At 42.7% G+C, this 18,896-nt stretch overlaps 1 protein-coding gene across 3 annotated transcripts in view; it reads left to right on the top strand.

The window, feature by feature from the left end:
• mrps18a (mitochondrial ribosomal protein S18A) overlaps nt 1-18,896 on the top strand; it is a 136,526-nt gene that overhangs the window by 73,803 nt on the left and 43,827 nt on the right. The window contains exon 6 of one of the 3 annotated variants that reach the window (XM_069887803.1): nt 18,087-18,181. The exons of 1 other annotated variant lie outside the window; for it this stretch is intronic. In XM_069887803.1, the coding sequence (XP_069743904.1) occupies nt 18,087-18,181 (95 nt within the window). Of the gene's footprint in view, nt 1-18,044; nt 18,182-18,896 lie in introns of those variants that run through there. One more of the 3 variants, XM_069887804.1, reaches the window with a different exon arrangement.

The following is an 18,896-nucleotide window of genomic DNA, read 5'->3' as shown; positions in this document are numbered from 1 at the left end:
CTATGGAGTGATGTGGCTTAATAGAGATATAAAAGATAATGAGAGGCATAGATAAGGGTGGACAGCCTGCACCTTTTTCCTGCAACAATAACCAATATCAAAGGACATCTGTTTAAGGTGAGTGGAAGAAAGTTTAAGGGAGACATCTGAGGTAGGTTTATTACACAGAGAGTAGTGGGTGCCTGGAATTCATTGCCAGGAGTGGTGGTGGAGACTGGTTGAATAGGGATATTTAGAAGACCCTTGGACAGGCATATGGATGTAAGAAAAATAGAGGTTTATGGATGTACGGCGTGGAAGGGGATGAGATTGTTGTGGAGCAGGTTTCCATAGGTCAACAACATCGTGGGCTGAAGGGGCTGTTCTGTACTGTAATGTTCCATGCCCATGAGTCCGCACTGACCAAATTAAACTCAAACCCTGCACATGATACATATCTCTCTATCCCCTAGAGTCACCAATCGATTTAGAAGCGTCTTAAACAGCTTCTACATTACCTGGCAGCCCTTTCCAAGCACCCAGTGTAAAATAATCGGCTGGCACATCTCCTTCAAGCTTCCCACCCCCTCTCCCTTAAGTGAACGTCCTCTGGTATTTGACATTTTTATCCTCGGAAAAAAACGCTGACTGTCTACTTTATCAATGCCTCTATCAGGTCCCCCTTCAGCCTCTGATACTGTAGAGAAAACAACTCCAGTTTGTACAACTTCTCCCCATAGCTCATACCCTCTAATCCACTTCCTTTGGCTTGGCTTCGCGGACGAATATTTATGGAGGGGGTAAAAGTCCACGTCAGCTGCAGGCTCGTTTGTGGCTGACAAGTCCGATGCGGGACAGGCAGACACGGTTGCAGCGGCTGCAGGGGAAAAATGGTGGGTTGGGGTTGGGTGTTGGGTTTTTCCTCCTTTGCCTTTTGTCAGTGAGGTGGGCTCTAATCCACTAATCCACTAGCATTCTGGTAAATCTCTTTTGTATCCAGTTCCATAGCCTCCACATCCTTCCTGCAGTGGGGCGACCAGAATGGCAGCCTCAACGAAGCTTTATGAACCGTAGCTGCCACATAACTTGCTTACTGACATACTTAATGCCTTGCACAATGAATGTGCATGTACAATACTTCTTCTTTAGCATCCTACCTACCAGAGGTTACGACGCTTTAATTAGTTTGTTTATCCTCAAACGAAATATTTATTTTTGCCCTACTTTCACATGGTGCGATACTTGAAGAAAAATAGTTAATACACATTTCAATTCCCTGTCCCATTCCTATGCCGATATATCTTTCCATGGTTTCTTGAACTGCCAAATTGAGACTACCTAAAAGTTAGAGGAATAACACCTCATATTCCATCTGGTCACTCTTGCAACCATGTGGCATTAACACTGAAGATTCCAGATTTCGTTAGCCCCCCACCCCCCATCCCTGTCTCCCCCTCATGTCTCCTTTCCTCCAGCTCTTTCCCTTTCCTGCACCCCCCCATCTCCATTCCTCCAGGGAGCCACTCCCTCCCCCAATCAATTCTCAGCTTTTTTCTCCTGCCCTCCTATCCATGTCCATCCTTGGCTTTTTTGCATGTTGGCCTGTGCTCCTCCTTGCCCTTTCTTTCCCCCTCCACATGACACTTTATTCAGGCACCTGCTTGCTTTTTCCTCGTTCCTTAATGAAGAACTCGGGTTGGAAACATTGGTTATATATATTTGCCTCCTCTGGATGCTGGAGAATGTCTCCAGAACTACTGTGTTTTGCACTACAAGGACAGCGTCCATAGACTTTCCTGTTTCACTTCATTGCAGAAATGTAGTCAGGTTGATTTGAACAGCCTATATTTTCTTTACTGTAATGAATTTTAAAAATTATTTTTATATTTTAATTTTAGCAGTACAGCACGGTAGAAGACCGTAGGCTTATGAAACCTGTCCTGTTAAATTCCATCCAGTATGTTTTTTGAGGGTGGGAAGGACCTGGAGAAAACCCATGCAGGGCATGGGTTACAGACAGCGCCGGATTTGAACCTGGATCACTGGTGCTGGAACGCTAACTCTGCTACCCACTGAAACAGCTAGGGACCTTCAGAAGATAAAACGAGCAATGGGCAGGAATTTGGAAGGGAATTAAGAAATGTTTAGAGAGGTCCAGATTCTGGAGATGGTTCTCCTGATCATTCTGAAGCGATTTGTGTGGTGTTCAGCAAGGAAAAATCAGAGAGTTGGGTCAAGGTGAATCAGGCACGATGACACCGATTGCGGGAGGTTACTCCACTTCCATTTGCATCGGCTATAATGAGTGATCACTCATGTTTCTTAAAATTCCATGTACAATATCCCCATTCTATACACGACTCACTCGACCTTGGAGGGAATACCTATTTGGCTCAATATAAATTTGAGCGTTCACAGTAAATGACAGGGCACTGTGGAGTGAGATAAAACAGAGGGATCTGGGAATACAGATACATCATTCACTGAAAGTGACGTCACAGGTGGATAGGGTCGTAAAGAGAGCTTTTGGCATTTTGGCCTTCATAAATCAAGTCTTGAGTATAGGAGTTGGGATTTTATGGTGACATTGTACATGACATTGGCGAGGCCAACTTTGGATTATTGTGTGCTGTTTTGGTCAGCTAATTACAGGAAAGATATGAATAAGTTGAATTAGATTTACTGGGATGTTTCTGGACTTCAGGAACAGAGTTAAAAGGGAAAGGTTAAACAGGTTAGGACTTTATTCCCTGGGGCATAAAAGAATAAGAGGAGATATGATAGAGTAACTGCTTTTTCTACTGAAGTTGGGTAGGATACAAACCAGAGGTCATGGGTTAAGGGTGAAAGGGGAAAAATTTGAGGCAAACATTAGGGTGGGGGGGGGGGGGGATTTCTTCACAGCCAGAGTGTTGGGAGTGTGAATGAGCTACCAGCTGAGATGGTAAATGCTGGCTCAGTTTTGACATTTAAGATAAAATTGGACAGTTATGTGGATGGGAGGGATATGGTTGCAGGTCAGAGAAACTAGGCAGAATAATAGTTTAGCACAGACTAGAAGGGTCGAAGGGCCTGTTACCATGCTGTCACGTTCTATGGTCCTATGGTTCTAACCTCATTGTACCATGCACTCTCAATTCAATCAACTGCACTTGCCAAATCCTTGCTGAGTCGTGACCCTGAAAATGTTAACTAGGAATGCTATTACAATGCCAGCGACCTGGGTTCATATTTGGGACTCTCCGTAAGGAGTTTCTATGGTCTCCCTGTGTCTGCATGGGTTCCCTCTGGGTACTCCAGTTTTCTCCCACCTTGCTAAAGCATATGGAGTTTTTAGGTTAATTTGTGTATTGGGGCTGCACTGGTTTGTGGGCCAGAAGTTCCTGTATGTCTAATTTAAAAAAAAATTCCCAGCATTGATTCCTCCAGTTACTTGGTTTGACACCATTTGAATAAAGATCCAGGGCTTATTTTCTTCCACTACTCTGATATTACTGATTTAATCATGTACAATAAATGGGCAGTCAGTTTCTTACCTTTTTGCCTTCATCCTCTCGAATTGAACCTGCCTGCGATGGAAGTTTGGAAATCAGAACTTCAACGTTTGCCAGACATCTGAACCAAAAATAGAAAATGCTGGAAACATGCAATAGCATGGACAGAAGGAAGGACAGAGTTCATATTTCATGTCCAAGACCCTTTCTCACAACAGGCAATGGGAGAAAAATGTTGCCGAGAAGATGGGAGAGGGAGGGATACATCATTTATAGAGAACAAGTATGAGAGAGTGAGTTCAGGGCTGCTGTAAGAATAGATAGTGATTAACATATTAATGCTGGCAACTAGAGAGTGATGGAATATAGGACAGCACTGTTATTGCAGCGCCGGCGACCCAGGTTCAAATCCGCTGCTGTCTGGAAGGAGTTTGCACGTTTTCCCCTTGTCTGCAAGGGTCCTCCGGTTCCCCGACATTTTCCAAAGATGTATTGGGTTTGTGCGTTAATTGATCATGTGTGTATTTGGGCAGCACACACTTGGGGGCCGTTACCATGTCGTATTTTGAAATTTATTTCAATTCATTTAAAACATAGTACAACATGGTAACAGGCCCATTGGCCCAAGTGTTTACTTGCACATGTTGCATAAATGTCCATTCCATGCATCATGTGTCTATCTAGAAGCCTCTTAAATGCTACCATTGCTTCTATCTCTGCTCCTGGCAGCATGCTCAAGGCACCTACTACACAGTGCAAAAAAAAAAAAATCTTGTCCCAGACATCTTCTTTGAACTTTCTCCTCCTCATCTTAAATGCAGGTTCTCCAATATGTTATCGTGGGCAAAAGATGTTCAATTTTTTTTAAGTAAAACAGAAAGGTAACACAGTGCCATGCCGCCCATATACACCAATTAATCCACGAATCCTGTACACGTTTGAAGGGTGGGAGGAAACTGGAGCACCCAGAGGAAATCCACGGAGACATGGGAGAACATACAAACTCCTTACAGTCAGCATTGGATTTGAACCCGGGTCACTGTTGCTGCAATAGAATTGCACTAACTGCTGCCTGACTACCCTACCAATCCCTTTTATAATTTTATAAACCTCTCTCAGGTCACCCCTCTGACATCCCAGAGAAAACAACCCAAGTTTGTCCAAATTCCTTATACCCCATACCCTCAAGTTCCAGTAACATCCTGGTGAATCTCCTACGCACCCTTTCTGACTTAATGGCTGGTTAAATAGGGATATTCAAAAGACTCTTCGATAGGTGCAGGAATGTAAGAAAAATTATGGTTATGGATTTGAGGGAGTGAAGGGTTAGATTGTTGTGGAGTAGATTTACATAGGTCAGCCCAACATTGTGGGCAGAAGGACCTTACTTCTAACGTTTGAATGTTCCATTAGAATCTGCCTCTGTGATAGACAGTCCTTTATCCATATTTATAAAATTAATTCAAGATGGTTGGATCTGACCTTCTCTTCACAAATCCTTGTTGAATGTCTGTGCAGGATTGATTCCAACAATTTTCCTGCAGTCAAAGTTAACCCAACTAATCTGTTTATCCTTCCCTCCCTTTTAAAGGATTAAAACATTGTTGGCAACCCTCCAGTCCTCTGGTATCCTGATGGCAGCAAGTGAAGATTTTAAATCTTCACAATTTCTTTCCACTTTTACTTATCTGGGCTAGGATTTACCCAGTTGCCAACATTTTGATACTACCTCTCCTCTAATGGTCATTGAATATTTCACCCCTCTTTTCCTTGATCTGAACTTTGATGTTGCCTTCCTCTTTTGTGGTCAACTGTGAAATAGCATAGTGACTGCCTCACATATCAAGCAGCTCAGGTTCAATCCTTGGTTTTCTTTCTATGTGGAGTTTGCACGTTTTCCAAGTGACCTCGGTGCACCAGTTTCCTCCCACATCTCAAGGACATGCTGAAAAGCTAATGGGCTAATGTAAATTATCAGTAGGGTAGACAAGTAGAAAAACAATGGACATGTGTGAGAGAATGGGATAGGAAAATGAGATGGAGAATGAGATTGATGGGCTGAATAGCCTTTCTGTCATAATAAGTATGTCAAAAAGCTTTACCTACATCCACCACCTCTGCATATCGTTATGGTCTCTAACATATCTCAGTTATTCTCTTGCTAATTATACAGATAAAACACAATGTTATTTAAATTTGCACACATTTCCCTCTCATTCCCTGACAGATGTTTCACTCATCTGTTTGTTCCACTCTTCAGGGCATCATGCTGCATTCAGTTCTCAATGTTTGACTTCAGCTTCCTTTCTTCCATCTTAACCCATCCTCTCTGCATGGGGCTTTAGATTTGACATGGTCAGTGTTTGCTTTATGGGAACATGTTTATTTTGAACCCCTCACTTTCCCCTTCTTGAATGGCTCCCATTGGCCTCCTGAGACGGTTTTGCCCTTTGAAATGTTTCCAATGCACTTTTGCTAAAATCACTTTTTAGCCTCAGAAAGTTGGCTTTACCCCAATTTAGAACCTATTTTATCCCTTTTTCATAATAATGAATGCTGCATCCAACTCAATTATGGTAAATCCCACAGAATGCTCTCTCAGTGATGCTCCATCCATCTTCTTGTGATTACTCCCTGAAACAAAATCCAGAATTATTCCCCCACCTCTTAGTGGGCCCATCTTAAAGAGTCCTTTTAATTCAGTTGAGGAATCTTTGACCTCTACCTTCAACTGACTGTATCCCAGTTAATTTTAGGATAATTGGTATACCCTACTTTTACAGCCCTTGTGATTTTCCAAAACATTTGCTGAGAGATTTGCTCTTTTATCTCCCTTGGTAATTTATCGATTGCTTGGCCTTTTTCGTATTTATTGTGCAATTGATGGCTGATGTGAAACTGGCTCAGTCGCTATTAATTGCAAATGTTTTACTCTAAAGCACCTGCTTTGTCTTTAAACTTGCTTCTTTTCTAATCCATTACACATGGTGCTCTGTGGAATTGCCAGCTCAAAACTTTCAGCTACATTCGACCACAGCAATTTGGATTTACATACCATTCTTAACTGCAAAGAAACTGAGTATATTTTATTTGAGCAAACATTGCTGGAGGAACTCAGTGGGTCAGACAGCATCCATGGGTAGAAATGTCAATCACTGGGTCAGCGTAGAGCACATAGTTCAGCCCAACGAACCACAAGGTTGTGCTGACCTATGTAAACCTACTCCATGATGATCTAATTTTTCTATAACTCATAGCTCTCTACTTTTCCTGCATCCATGTAGCTATCTAAGAGTCTTTTAAATGTTCCTTTTCTATCAGCCTCCACCACCATCCCTGGCAATGCATTCTAGGCACCCACTACTCTCTGAGTTTAAAAAAAAGCCCCTTGCAGCAGGCACACAGCGCAGTATTGCAGACCGCCACCGTTAGTTCCCAGACTTAACTGACACATCGAGGGCTAGTAGTGCTGGGCGCCAAAGTACAGCGGGTGGATCAGATGAAGCCCCTGCCTAAAGGCGCAGGGCACTAATGGCTCGTAGCTTTAACCTGCTGGTCACTCCAGGATAAAGGTGGTAGCCTATCTAGACCTCTCATAATCTAATATGTCTCCAAGACTGTCTAAGCAAGACTGAAGTTAAAAAAAAAGGGGTGTGATATAAAGGTGGAAGGGCCTGGGGAATGGACAAAAGTTGGGGGGGAAAGGTGAAGAGAGAGAGACCCCTTGAGACAAAGGGCGGCATGAAATTGAAGCAAGTGCAACAGAAGGTAAAGAAGAGAGAGAAAGAGTGGAAGAAGACGGAGGTGGAGCTTACCTAAAATGAGAGAAGTCGATAATCATGCTCTCCAGAATAAACATGACTTTTTTTAAAATTCAAGTTGATGTTTAGTCACACCAGATGATCAGCTAGCTTTTGGGCACCGCGTATCTACCCCCAGACCAAGACCTCACCAACCATCATCAAAGACCATCTCCCAGACCTCATCACTTCAGGGGATCTCCACCTCCAAACTTATAGCTCCCCAACTCCACATCACCCATTTCTGTCTCCTCCACAGTAGTTCAAAGTTCAGATTTATTGTCAGAGTACACACATGAGGTTACGTACAGCCCTGAGATTTATTTCCTGCTAGCCAGTAGACTTTGTCCTCAGTGGGAGCACAAACTGCACTTAAGAGACAGAAACGTATGCAAAAGAGAGAAATATAAACAATGAGAGAAATGTAAACAAACTGACTCTGCAATTCAGAAAGAAATTCAGTCCAAAATAATGTGCAATGTCCTTAACTAAATCCCTGATTGAGTTTGTTGTTGAGGAGTCTGATGGTGGAGGAGTAGAAACTGTCCTGAACCTGGTGGTGTGAGTCTTGTGGCACCTAGACCTCTTCTATGCCTCTTTCCTGATGGTAGCAGCAAGAACAGAGCGTGTGTTGGGTGGTGTGGATCCTCGATGATTGCTGCTGCCCTCCGATGGCAGTGTTCCATGTAGATTTTCTCATGGGTCCCGAGAATTTTGCATGTAATGTCCTGGGCCTGTGTCCACTACCATTTGCAGGGCTTTCTGCTCAGAGATATTGGTGCCCCTATACCAGGCCATGACGCAGCTGGTCAGTACATTTTCCACAACACATCTGTAGAAGTTTGCCAAGGTTTCTGATGTCTTTACCAAACCTCCGCAAACTCCTGAGGAAGTAGAGGTGCTGACGAGGCCTCGTCACAATGGCATTCTTATGTTGGGTCCTGGAGCGAATTGTTGACTTCAGGAAGGGAAAGCCAGAGGTATACAATCCAGTGATCTTTGGGGGATCAGAGGTGGAGAGGGTAAGCAAATTTAAGTTTTTGGAAGTCACTATCTTGGAGGATCTTTCCTGGACCCAGCACACTAATGGCATTGTGAAAAAAACACGTCAACGCCTCTACTTAAGAGTTGCGGAGGTTTAGTATGATACCAGAAACCTTGGCAAATTTCTACAGATATGTACTGACTGGCTACATCACGGTCTTGTATGAGAACACCAATACCACTGAGCGTAAAGCCCTCCAGAAGGTAGGGGATTACAGGGAAAACCCTCCCCACTATCAAGAACATCTACAGGGATCGCTGCTGTTGGAGAGCAGCAGCAATCATCAAGGATCCACACCACCCAGCACACCCTCTTCTCGCTGCTACCATCAGGAAAGAAGTATAGGTTCCACAAGACTTGCACTACCAGGTTCACAAACAGCTGCTACCCCTCCACCATCAGTCTCCTCAACAATAAACTCAATCAGGGACTCATTTAAAGACTCTTTGTTTTGCATATTATTGATTTTTTTTATTCCCTCTATATTGTACAGTTTGTTTACTTTTGTTATCTGTTTACATTTCTTTATCTGTTTCCCCTTCTTGAATGGCTCCCATTATGTATGTAATTTCACCTAGGGAATTCCTCCCTCCTGAGGCGGTGTACAGATATTGCACTACCATTAAGTGGTGATTCTGCCTTGCCCACAGAAAAAGAATCTCATGGTTGTATGTGATGTCGTGTTATATACTCTGACAATGAATCAAAAATCTGAAGAACGTTGAATTTTCTAATTTTTGTAAGCCCCTTCCTCCTCCTCCTTGTTTCCACCACCCCCTTTGAGTCGTCTGGGACTCTACTCGCTGGAATTTAGAAGATTGAGAGGGGATCTTTTGGAAACATAAAATTATGAATGGCTTAGATAAGATGGAGATAGGGACCTGTTTCCATTGGTGGGGGAGACTAGATCTAGGGACTTAGCCTCATGATTCAGGGCAGTAGATTTAGGATGGAGATGAGGAGGAACTGCTTTTTCCCAGAGGGTGGTGAATCTGAAATTTGCTGCCCATTGAAGCAGTGAAGGTGACCTCAGTAAATATATTTTGATACAGGGTTGGTAAGATTTCAGTATAGTAGGGGATTTGGGGAAAAGGAAGGTGGGTAGAGATGAGCCCATCATCAGATCAGCCTTGATCTCATTGAATGGTGTAGCAGGCTCAATGGGCTGGATGGCCAACTCCAGCTCCTATTTCATATGTTGTTGTGTTCTTTCCTTATGGTTTCTCCCTTGACCTATCCATTACTCTAATACCTGGGCACCTCCCCCAACATTTTCTCTCTATGTATGTAATTTCACCTAGGCTATTCTATTCATTTCTGGCCACCACATTATAGGATGTGAAAGCTATGGAAAGGGTGTAGAGGAGATTTACCAGGATGTTGCCTGGAATGGGAAACAAGTCATGAGGCAAGGTTAGCAGAGCTAGGACTTTTTACTTTGGAGTGAATAAGGATGAGAGGAGACTTGATAGAGATGTACAAGATAATGAAAGGCATTGATAGGGTGGACAGTGCCTATTTCCCAGGGCAGGATCAACAAACACCAAAGGACTTAAGAACAAAGTGAAGGGAGGGAAGTTTAGGGGAGACATCAGGGATACGTTTTTTTTAACACAGAGAGTTGTGGGGACCTGGAATTTCTTGCAGGGGAGGGTGGTGGAAGCTGAAACATTGGGGGCATTTAAGAGTAGGTTAGAAAGACACATGGATGGAGTAAACTAAAGGGTTATAGGGTAGGGAGAGTTTAGTCCTTTAAGGAAGGGCTCTATGAGTCAGCACAATATTGAGGGCTGAAGGGCCTTTGCTATGCTGTACTGTTCTATGTTCTATTCTAGCTTAGCCTTAAAGAAGGGTTTGGACTCGTAACGCTGTCTGACCTGCTGAGCTCCTCGAGCAGTTCTTTGTTTGCTTCCACTTAGCCTCACCTGTTGTGTTTCTGAATGTATTATTGAATTGAAATGCTCTTTGTCACGTACACCAAGATATAATGTAAAGTTTTGTTCTGTGTGCTACGCAGGCAAATCAACTGATACTTAAGTGCATTTGATAATGCAATAATAAAATGATAATGCAGGGTGTAGAGTTTCAGTTTGTCACAAAGTGCAGGGTGCAGAATATCAAGGACAAAGCATAGGATATCGAGAAAGACACAGTTTCAGTAATTAAGCAGCGAAGCTCTTTGAGCAATGACAGGCTTACTCAAAAGTCTGATAACTGCAGGAAAGGAGCTTTCCTTGAATCTGGAGGTTAAACAAGAAAGTCTACAAGATGCTGGGATTGAGTTCAAGGGTGCTGGAGAAATTCAGCAGGTCACACAGCATCCATAGGGAGTAAAAACTAACCAACATTTCGGGCATGAGCCCTTTGTCAGGATTACCTGTCCTTCCTTATACCTAACGAAGGATTTAGTCCCGAAACCTTGGTTAATACTTCCTCTGCACGCTGCATGACTTCACCAGCACATTTTGAAACTGGAGGTTTGTGCTTTAAGGCTCATGTACCTTCGACCAGTCAGAAAAAGGGTAGAGAAAAGAGTGTGGGCAGGGTGGGATCGGTCTTTAATACATTGGCTGCTTTCCTGAGACAGTGGGACATGTATACAGAATCAATGGAAAGAGGTTGGTTTCCCAAGGCATGTTCTAAGAGATCATTTCCTTTAGGTGATTGGGTCATGGGAAAAGGGAAGTGGGGGGAATAATCTTTAAGTTTGTTAGCATTTGACTGTACATATACATTCAGTTTTTCTCCAGACCATAGTGCACATACGTACACAGCACATAATAATCACCTAAGGTATAATTAAAAATAAGTATATTTAAATATTTTGGAATGATTTACTCTTTCTCATTTTTTCTTTGTGAGCATGTAATTGTCATTGAATTCAAGCATTTCAGGAACCAGTTTTTCTTCTTTATGCCAGTACAAGGGCAGCTTTGATGAAAGATTATCCTATAACTTGCAACTTTAAACCAGATTCTCTCTTTCCAAAGCCATTACTTGACCTGCTGGACATTTCCAGCGTCCCTTTGGAAAGAATTTTGTATTTTGTATTTCCAACTTCCAGTGTTTTTGTGTTCCCCCTCTTTCTGTCCTCATTGATAGATCTTCTCCATACAGAGCAGCTCAGATTAATAAATTTTCATTAGCTTTTCTGAATTGGCACCAACAGCTTTTCTGCCTTCAAGAGCTGCCATTCTCAACCTTTCCGTGGATATGGCCCTCTCAGGATTCAGCTCAAAGTTTATGCCCGCCCCCCTCCCCCCCCACCTTTCCCTGTGAAACCGTCAAGTTAGGAGTAAAACACAAACATCTGCAGACACCATGATTGAAGTAAAAACACGATGCTGGGGAAATTCAGCAGGTCAAGTAGTGTAAAAAATCCATTCTCCCTCCCTTCCCATTCCATAAGGAGTTTGTACGTTGTGTAGGTTTCTTCCGGGTGCTCTGGTTTCCTCCCACCCTTCAAAACATAAGGGGGTTGTAGGGTTTTTGGGGTATTTGGGCGGTGGAAACTCATGGGCCGGAAAGATCCTGTTAGCGTGCTGTATGTCTAATTTTAAAAGAAAATTATATCCTGTTGAGCCTGCTTCTGTGCTGTATGAGCAAGACACTCTTATCAAAACCATTATGTTCTTCTCATTAGCATCGATGCTTTTCCTGCAAACCATGTTGCTTTAGGGTCAGTCACTCATTGCTTTGGTTTCTCTTCCAACTCACTGCGTTTTAGAATCCCTCAGTTCGAGTGGCAGTCCATCTACCCCAGCCCTCCCAATTTCATTCCAAGTTCACTGGCTTCCTCCTCCACTTGCCTTTCATTTCTTGTTTAGAGAAAGAGCAAATTATACTTTTACCAATTCTTTCCTACATATTGTCTTCAAGCATAAATAGCTGTCGGCACAAACTTTCGTTTGAAAATACTCTTTTCAATAAGGGGAGGCTTTTTTTTTGTTAATTCTCGAAGCTCTCTGCACTAATTCACCCCCATTCCATGGCAACATTACTTTTAACACGAGCAGCAATTGCTCTCAATGTTTTTGTTTGCAAAAGAAGTTTTGTGCGCTGAACATTTTTCTTCTTCTCTGTTTTCCTTTTGAAGAGGAAGTTTATATCACTGCTGCCTCTGTTTTACCAGACCACATGTTGGTGTTTTGTGCATGAAATAACACTGGTTTTTGCAATCCGGACAGGCTGACGATGTTGTACACAAACATCACACTCCTTCTTTGTCTCGGTCTATTGGAAAACAAATTAGTAGACCTCAGAACATGCCAAGTTGCAAACTGCTGACAATTCCACAGCTTTAAATGATTCTTGATCTTTGGTGTTGGGAGTATGTTTTCACAACAGGCCCTCCCTGCATTCTGTGAGGAGAACTTATAGTGCTTTGAATGAAGCCATTTTGAATGCTCGAAGGCCAGTTTAAGTATGAGCCCAAAAGAGTAACCACAATTCCAGCGTGAACTGCGATTTTCCCTCCTCTTCCGTATTTCCTCACGGTGTAGGGGGGAGGCTATTTAGCCTGTCGAGCCTGTGCTGGTGTGCAGAGCAACTTTCCCTGTAATCCATGTCCTCCACATTCCCATCCACTCCCCCCAGATTCACCACGCATGAAAAATAATTGACTGTGGCCATTTAATCTGCCCCCACATGTATTTGAAACAAGGGAGCAAACCAGAGCGCCTGGAGGAAACCCATGACGGAGATGAGATTGGAACCGAGATCATTCTACTAGCTGATCCACTGTGCACTGCTAAGTAGCAAACAACAGTCATGCCACTTAAATACCAGGGAGAAACTACCATCTCCCATATCCCCCTTCACGTCATTATTAAAGGGGATCAATTAATTGCTCAGAGACCGGGTATGCTACTGTTCGTAACTTGCATCCTGATTCCCAAAGGCTTTCCACTGTCTAGAAAGCAATTCAGAAGTATGATTGCACACTCTGAAGGGGAATGTAGAGACACGGAGTTCTACACATAACACAGGTCCTTCAACCCCATTCATTTCAAGAGGAATAGAGGGTAAGAGCAGGGATGTGATATTGAGGCTTTATAGGGCCCGGTGAGACTTCACATGAAGTATTGTGAGCAGTTTTGGACTCCTCATTTAGGAAAGGATATGCTGATGTTGGAGAGGATTCAGAAAACGTTCACAAGGATGATTCTGGGAATGAAAGGGTTATCATATGAGGAGTGTTTGACAGCCCATGGCCTGCATTCGTTGGAATTTAGGAGAATGAGGGGGGATCTCATTGAAACATTTTGAACGTTCAAAGGCAGGAACAGAGTAAATGTAGAAAGGTTGTCCCCATGGTGGGAAATTCCAGGGCAAGAGGCCACAACTTTAGGATTGAAGGGCGTCCACTTTGAACAGAGGAATTCATTCAGCCAGAGGGAGGTAAATCGTGGAATTTGTTCCCAGACGGTTGTGGAGGCCAGGTTATTGTGTTTAAGGCAGAGATTGCTACGTTCTTGAATAGCCAGAGCATTGAAGGTTATGGGGAGAAGGCCGGGCCATGAAGCTGAGTATGATTAAATGGGACAGGACCAAGTTGAATGTAAAATAGATCCTACCTCTACACCACATGTACAACATTGATCCGATAAATCTAACTTCAATCTATTCGATTTGTAAGATATAACTGATGTAGAAAATTATATTGAACTAATCTATATCTAACATTAATAGTATTGGTCATACAGTCCTTACATAAATCTTCCCATATTTGTTGATCAGTTATAATATTCAAATCTGTTTCCCATTTCTGTCTAGATTTACGAAGTCCTTGTGTAAGAGTTCCTGTTTGTAAAAATGACGTAATTTTTTTTAACAATTCCTCTCTAAATAAGAAGTTCATTTTCAGTACAACCAAGGTAAAAACATAATCGGTCCAAGCTTATTCCTAAAATATGCTCTTAACTGTAAATAACCATAAAGAGTATTATGCGGTATAGCATATGTATTCCTCAATTGCTCAAACGACGTTAATTGTCCCCTTTCATAACAATCTTCCATGTTTACAATCCCCTTACGAGACCAAATATTCAAAAACTGATTATCCGTTGAAAAAGGTACAAGGGGATTTTGAATCAATGGCATTTTAGGCGATATAGGCTCTCTTGCACCGTTCTCATCATTTATTTTATTCCAAATGTCTCAATAATGGTGTATCTTTATCATCGACCATCAATTTCAGTTGCCACTTATATATAAATTCTTCTGCTCTCCTCTCTCCAACCTTATTCAGTTCTGTATTAACCCATGGCAGTTTTTCAGTCTCAAAAAAAAGCAAGAAATCTCATTTGTGTCACTCAATAATCTTTTCTAAAATTAGGAAGCTGTAGACCTCCAAGTTCATATTTCCATGTTAATTTTTTCTATAGAAACTCTTGACAATCTACCTTGCCACAGAAATGTCCTTACTTGTTTACTTAATTCTTGAAAAAAAATTTGAGGTATTAAGACAGGTAATGTTTGGAAAATAGGTACTGTTTCACCACCACCTTCCTGTCACATCCAGGATGTTGCCTGGGTGAAAATGTTTCAGGTATGACGAGAGCTGAGGATGGGCAATAAATAAGCAGAGCAACGCCCAAATTATAAGAATGTAAATAAACGCAGAGGATGACATGAAGCAGAACAATAAAAACAAATTCAGGCTGGGCAGAGCAGAGATCAGTTCATGTTATTAAAGAAAACATTGTTCTTTATGACACGGTTCAGTTATCCTGATAACACTGCAGTTTAAGAGTATATTCAGTTCTTTAATGTGCTTTATTTTTTTCCATTTCTATTCATTTTGATCTCCAGCCTCTTCCTACCACACGAAAGAGGCAGAGGACAGATGCATATCTGAGGGAAGAATCATCCCAATGTTCATTCCTCTGCCCTGATTCTGCATATTTGCAATATTTTTAAACTCTGCGCATCGATTTTCTTTTTGACCATTCATGCGGATTCGTTCCTGTTGAGCCAGGAGAAATGACTGGCACGCAGGCCTCGTTCCTGTCATGTCTTGTGATGTATGTTTTGCATCAGTCCATGATTCAAAGGTGCTTATTGACATGAGGCACTGCTTTCAGTCCGAGGCTACATCCATGCCCAATTCATGGCAATGTTCGTGCAGATCAAGTCCATTTGCACAAATTGGCCTTCATATTGAACACTAACAGTTACTTTTGTTTTTCCTTTGCTCACTTAAATATTTATCAATTTATGGCAATATCTCAGACCCTGGGAGTCTGTGGAAAGACTTTCCAAGCATGGATTTTGTTCAAACTGCAAAGATCCCATCACCCGAACGATAACCTTTAAAAAAAATGGTTAGTGTGGGATATATGATTGTAAAGTTTGAGAATACTTGCATATGTAAAAGAGGTTTTAAAGTTTGTCTCTGGTCCCCTTTTCCCACCACTTCTTATCTCACCAAGCGTTCCCGGTCTTGAAGATTGGGACATTTCTCATTTCTCTATCTGCTGATAAGCATTATTAGCATTTGGATGTAAGCATCTTGTCCGTCTGCGTAATGTAAAGCTCCCTCTGCTCTGGCCAGCAACAAACATTTCACCCCAAATTTGCAAGGAGCTCAACAGCTGCACTGGTATATTGTTCTCTTATCTAAAACTCTGTCATCTTTGCTATTTTCCTGTTGAAATATGGGCAGTCTCTGCGTGGCTTCTCTCCGAACAGGAACTGGCTTGAGGTGGCTATATTATTATTTTACCACCTTTGCATAAGGAGATGCAGAGTCTTAGTTTCCAAATCCAGAAGTGAAATTTGAGGTTTATGGATTTTAAAAGAACATTTTATAATAAAATCAAATAAGATAGTCCATATAACCATATAACCATATAACGTTTACAGCACAGAAACAGGCCATTTTGGCCCTTCTAGTCTGCACCGAACTAAGTGCTCTCCTCTCGTCCCTGCATCTGCATCTGCTCATAACCCTCCATTCCCCTCCCATCCATATACCTATCTAATTTTTCCTTAAATCATCAACCTTATTTCCTTGGGAGATTTTCCTTCAACTGTTTCCAGCCTTGTGGTATCACAGTCTCTCACAGTATTATTTTTCCAAAATTCACAGGCAAGATTGCTTAGGCGGGACCGTTGTTTCATCCTTTTCCTGCCCCATTGAACTTACTGATGTGACTCCATCTCTCCTTCCCAATCTAATCCCTTCCCACTTACCTGACCCTCTCTAATTCTTCATCAGTTTTAAATTCCCCTGTCTCAAGATCATCTTTACCACGGATAGACCTCTGTATTTCTGTCTTACGCTAGGATGGTCTGAGCCTCTCCGTTTAACCTGGAGCAGAACCACAGTCAGTTTCCACCAGCACAATTTGACTGAGCAGGTTCTGGACTTAACAACTTCCTCTCCTGCACTTACTGCATCTGGATTAAAGGTGGGGTTGTCATCTACACCTAGTTCTGATAACCTGCATAAACTTTGCATGTCTTGGCTGCCGCTGAACTTGTTTTTTTGTCGGGCATGCAGCACAATCTTCGTGTCCAACTTGGGTTCTTTCCTGTGCATTCCTGCATGCGCACAGAGCACAGCAGCATCTTTAAGGTGGCTGCCAGTCTTCAAGCTGCTCACTTTTTCTCATGCTCTATCTCCCAATTGATCTAGGCTTCCTCTTGTCCCCATGTCTGGGGATAGATTAGCAAGAAAAATCCAGACCAAACCCAGGCACCCACAGTTGTCTCCTACTACATCTTGCTTCCCATATAGACTCCATTCCATTCTTCCAATTCATCCTCTTCTTTAGCAACACAGCATGACATCATCCTTCCTCCTGAGCGTAGATTTGTCATAAACATCTCGTCTACTTCCTGCACCTCTGATCTTGCCCCCTCTCCTCTCCTCACTCGCAGAGCAAGGATAGAATTCTCCTGCTTCTCCTTTTCAATGGACCATCATTCCTGATTTTCATTACTTTAAGATGGGATTCCTCCATCTCCCCTTTTCTTTACAGTATTCCTCAAGGGTTTTTTTTTTAATCTTCGTCCAGCCTGCTTTTCCATTCCCTCTTTAACAGCACATTTCCTGGTAACCGTAACATTTGCCACGCCTGTCCCTTTTTCAGCTTCCCTTTCCACCGTCACTGGACCCAAATGTTAGCACTCCCTCCACCTGAAGCAGCGATTCACTTGCATTTCTTAGCTAGTGTTCTGCATGTGGTACGCACAGTCTCATATTTAGGGTCACCAGTTAACCGAAGTGCGGTGAGAATGTTTGTTCTGCAAGCAGTCTCAGCCTTTGCTCTGTACCATCTGTGATCTCCCTGTTACCACCTGTTAACTCTGCACTTCCGTTCGGTGCTTTACTAACAGTACTAAATATGGGATGTCTTGCTGGATTGCTCACAAAACAAATTATCTCACTGCATCTTGGTACATGGAACATCACCACATTGTGCCAACCTATATAAACCTACTCCACAACAATCGAATTTTTCCCCACCTCACACCCATAACCCTCTATTTTTCTAACTTGTGTGTGCCTATCTAAGAATCTTTTGAATGTTCCTATTGTACCACCCTCCACCACCACCCCCGGCAATGCATTCCAGGCACCCACCACTCTCGTGTTAAAACAAAACTCCCCTAAACTTTCCTCCTCTCACCTTAAACAGATGTCCTCTGGTATTCGCATCATCTGAAATGTTTGCTTGTTATCAAATCCTTTCCAATCTGCTAACCAATCTATTTCAGCTTCAAAGCCTTGAATGGGAATTTTTTATCCTTATATTGAAGTGCCACCAAAGTTCTGCATCTTCCTGTCACTAATTGGCCCGACACCTCTGAAATCTCAGCATTTGCCAGTTCTGGACACTTCTTGTTTAAGAAAGGTAAGAAGGTAAATCCTGCAATTGTACACCTTACGTCAGTGGTGGGCAAACTATTGGAGAGCGCTCTAAGGGACACGATTAAATGAGTCGTCAGAAGAGAGGCATAGTCTTTTCAGGGAGAGTCAGCGTGGCTTTATGAGAGGCAGGCCGTGCCTCACAAGCTTGATTGAGATTTTCGAGGAGGTGGGAAAAGAAATGGATGAAGCTAAGGCAGTAGATATGTTTGTAGTAGGGCTTTTGCAATGTAGGCTCATTCAGAAAGTCATGGGATCCACAGAAACTCGGCTACTAGGATTCAGAATTGGTTTTCTTTTCATTTACCTGCCATGATTCATAATGGTTAGCATAGCGGGGCGGCTCGGTTGACGTAGCCATCAGTGCGACGCCTTTACAGCGCCAGCCATTCGAATCCCGTGCTGTCTGTAAGGAGTTTGTGATATTACATAAAATTTCTTTTAGTCTACCATAAGCCAGACAAAGATTCACTCAGCAAAAATTGCCCAGTGCCTCTTACAGCCAGACAAAGAGAAGCAAAAGAGAACCAGCCCCCCCTCCCCCCCCCCCCGCCAGAGTCAATGAGTGTCCATGGCTTCGCCTCCAGTGCTCCCACAGCCTCCGCAGCCACCCAGCCTTCAAGTCGAAACCATCAGCAACCAGAGCTCCAGGTGCACCGTCCTGATGTGATCAGGAAGCCTCCAGCTCCCTCTCATTGTAT

Source organism: Narcine bancroftii, chromosome 6 (assembly GCF_036971445.1).
Source record: "Narcine bancroftii isolate sNarBan1 chromosome 6, sNarBan1.hap1, whole genome shotgun sequence".
Lineage (NCBI taxonomy): Eukaryota > Metazoa > Chordata > Chondrichthyes > Torpediniformes > Narcinidae > Narcine > Narcine bancroftii.
Note: the sequence above shows the minus strand (reverse complement) of the source record. Positions and strands in the feature narration are given on the sequence as shown.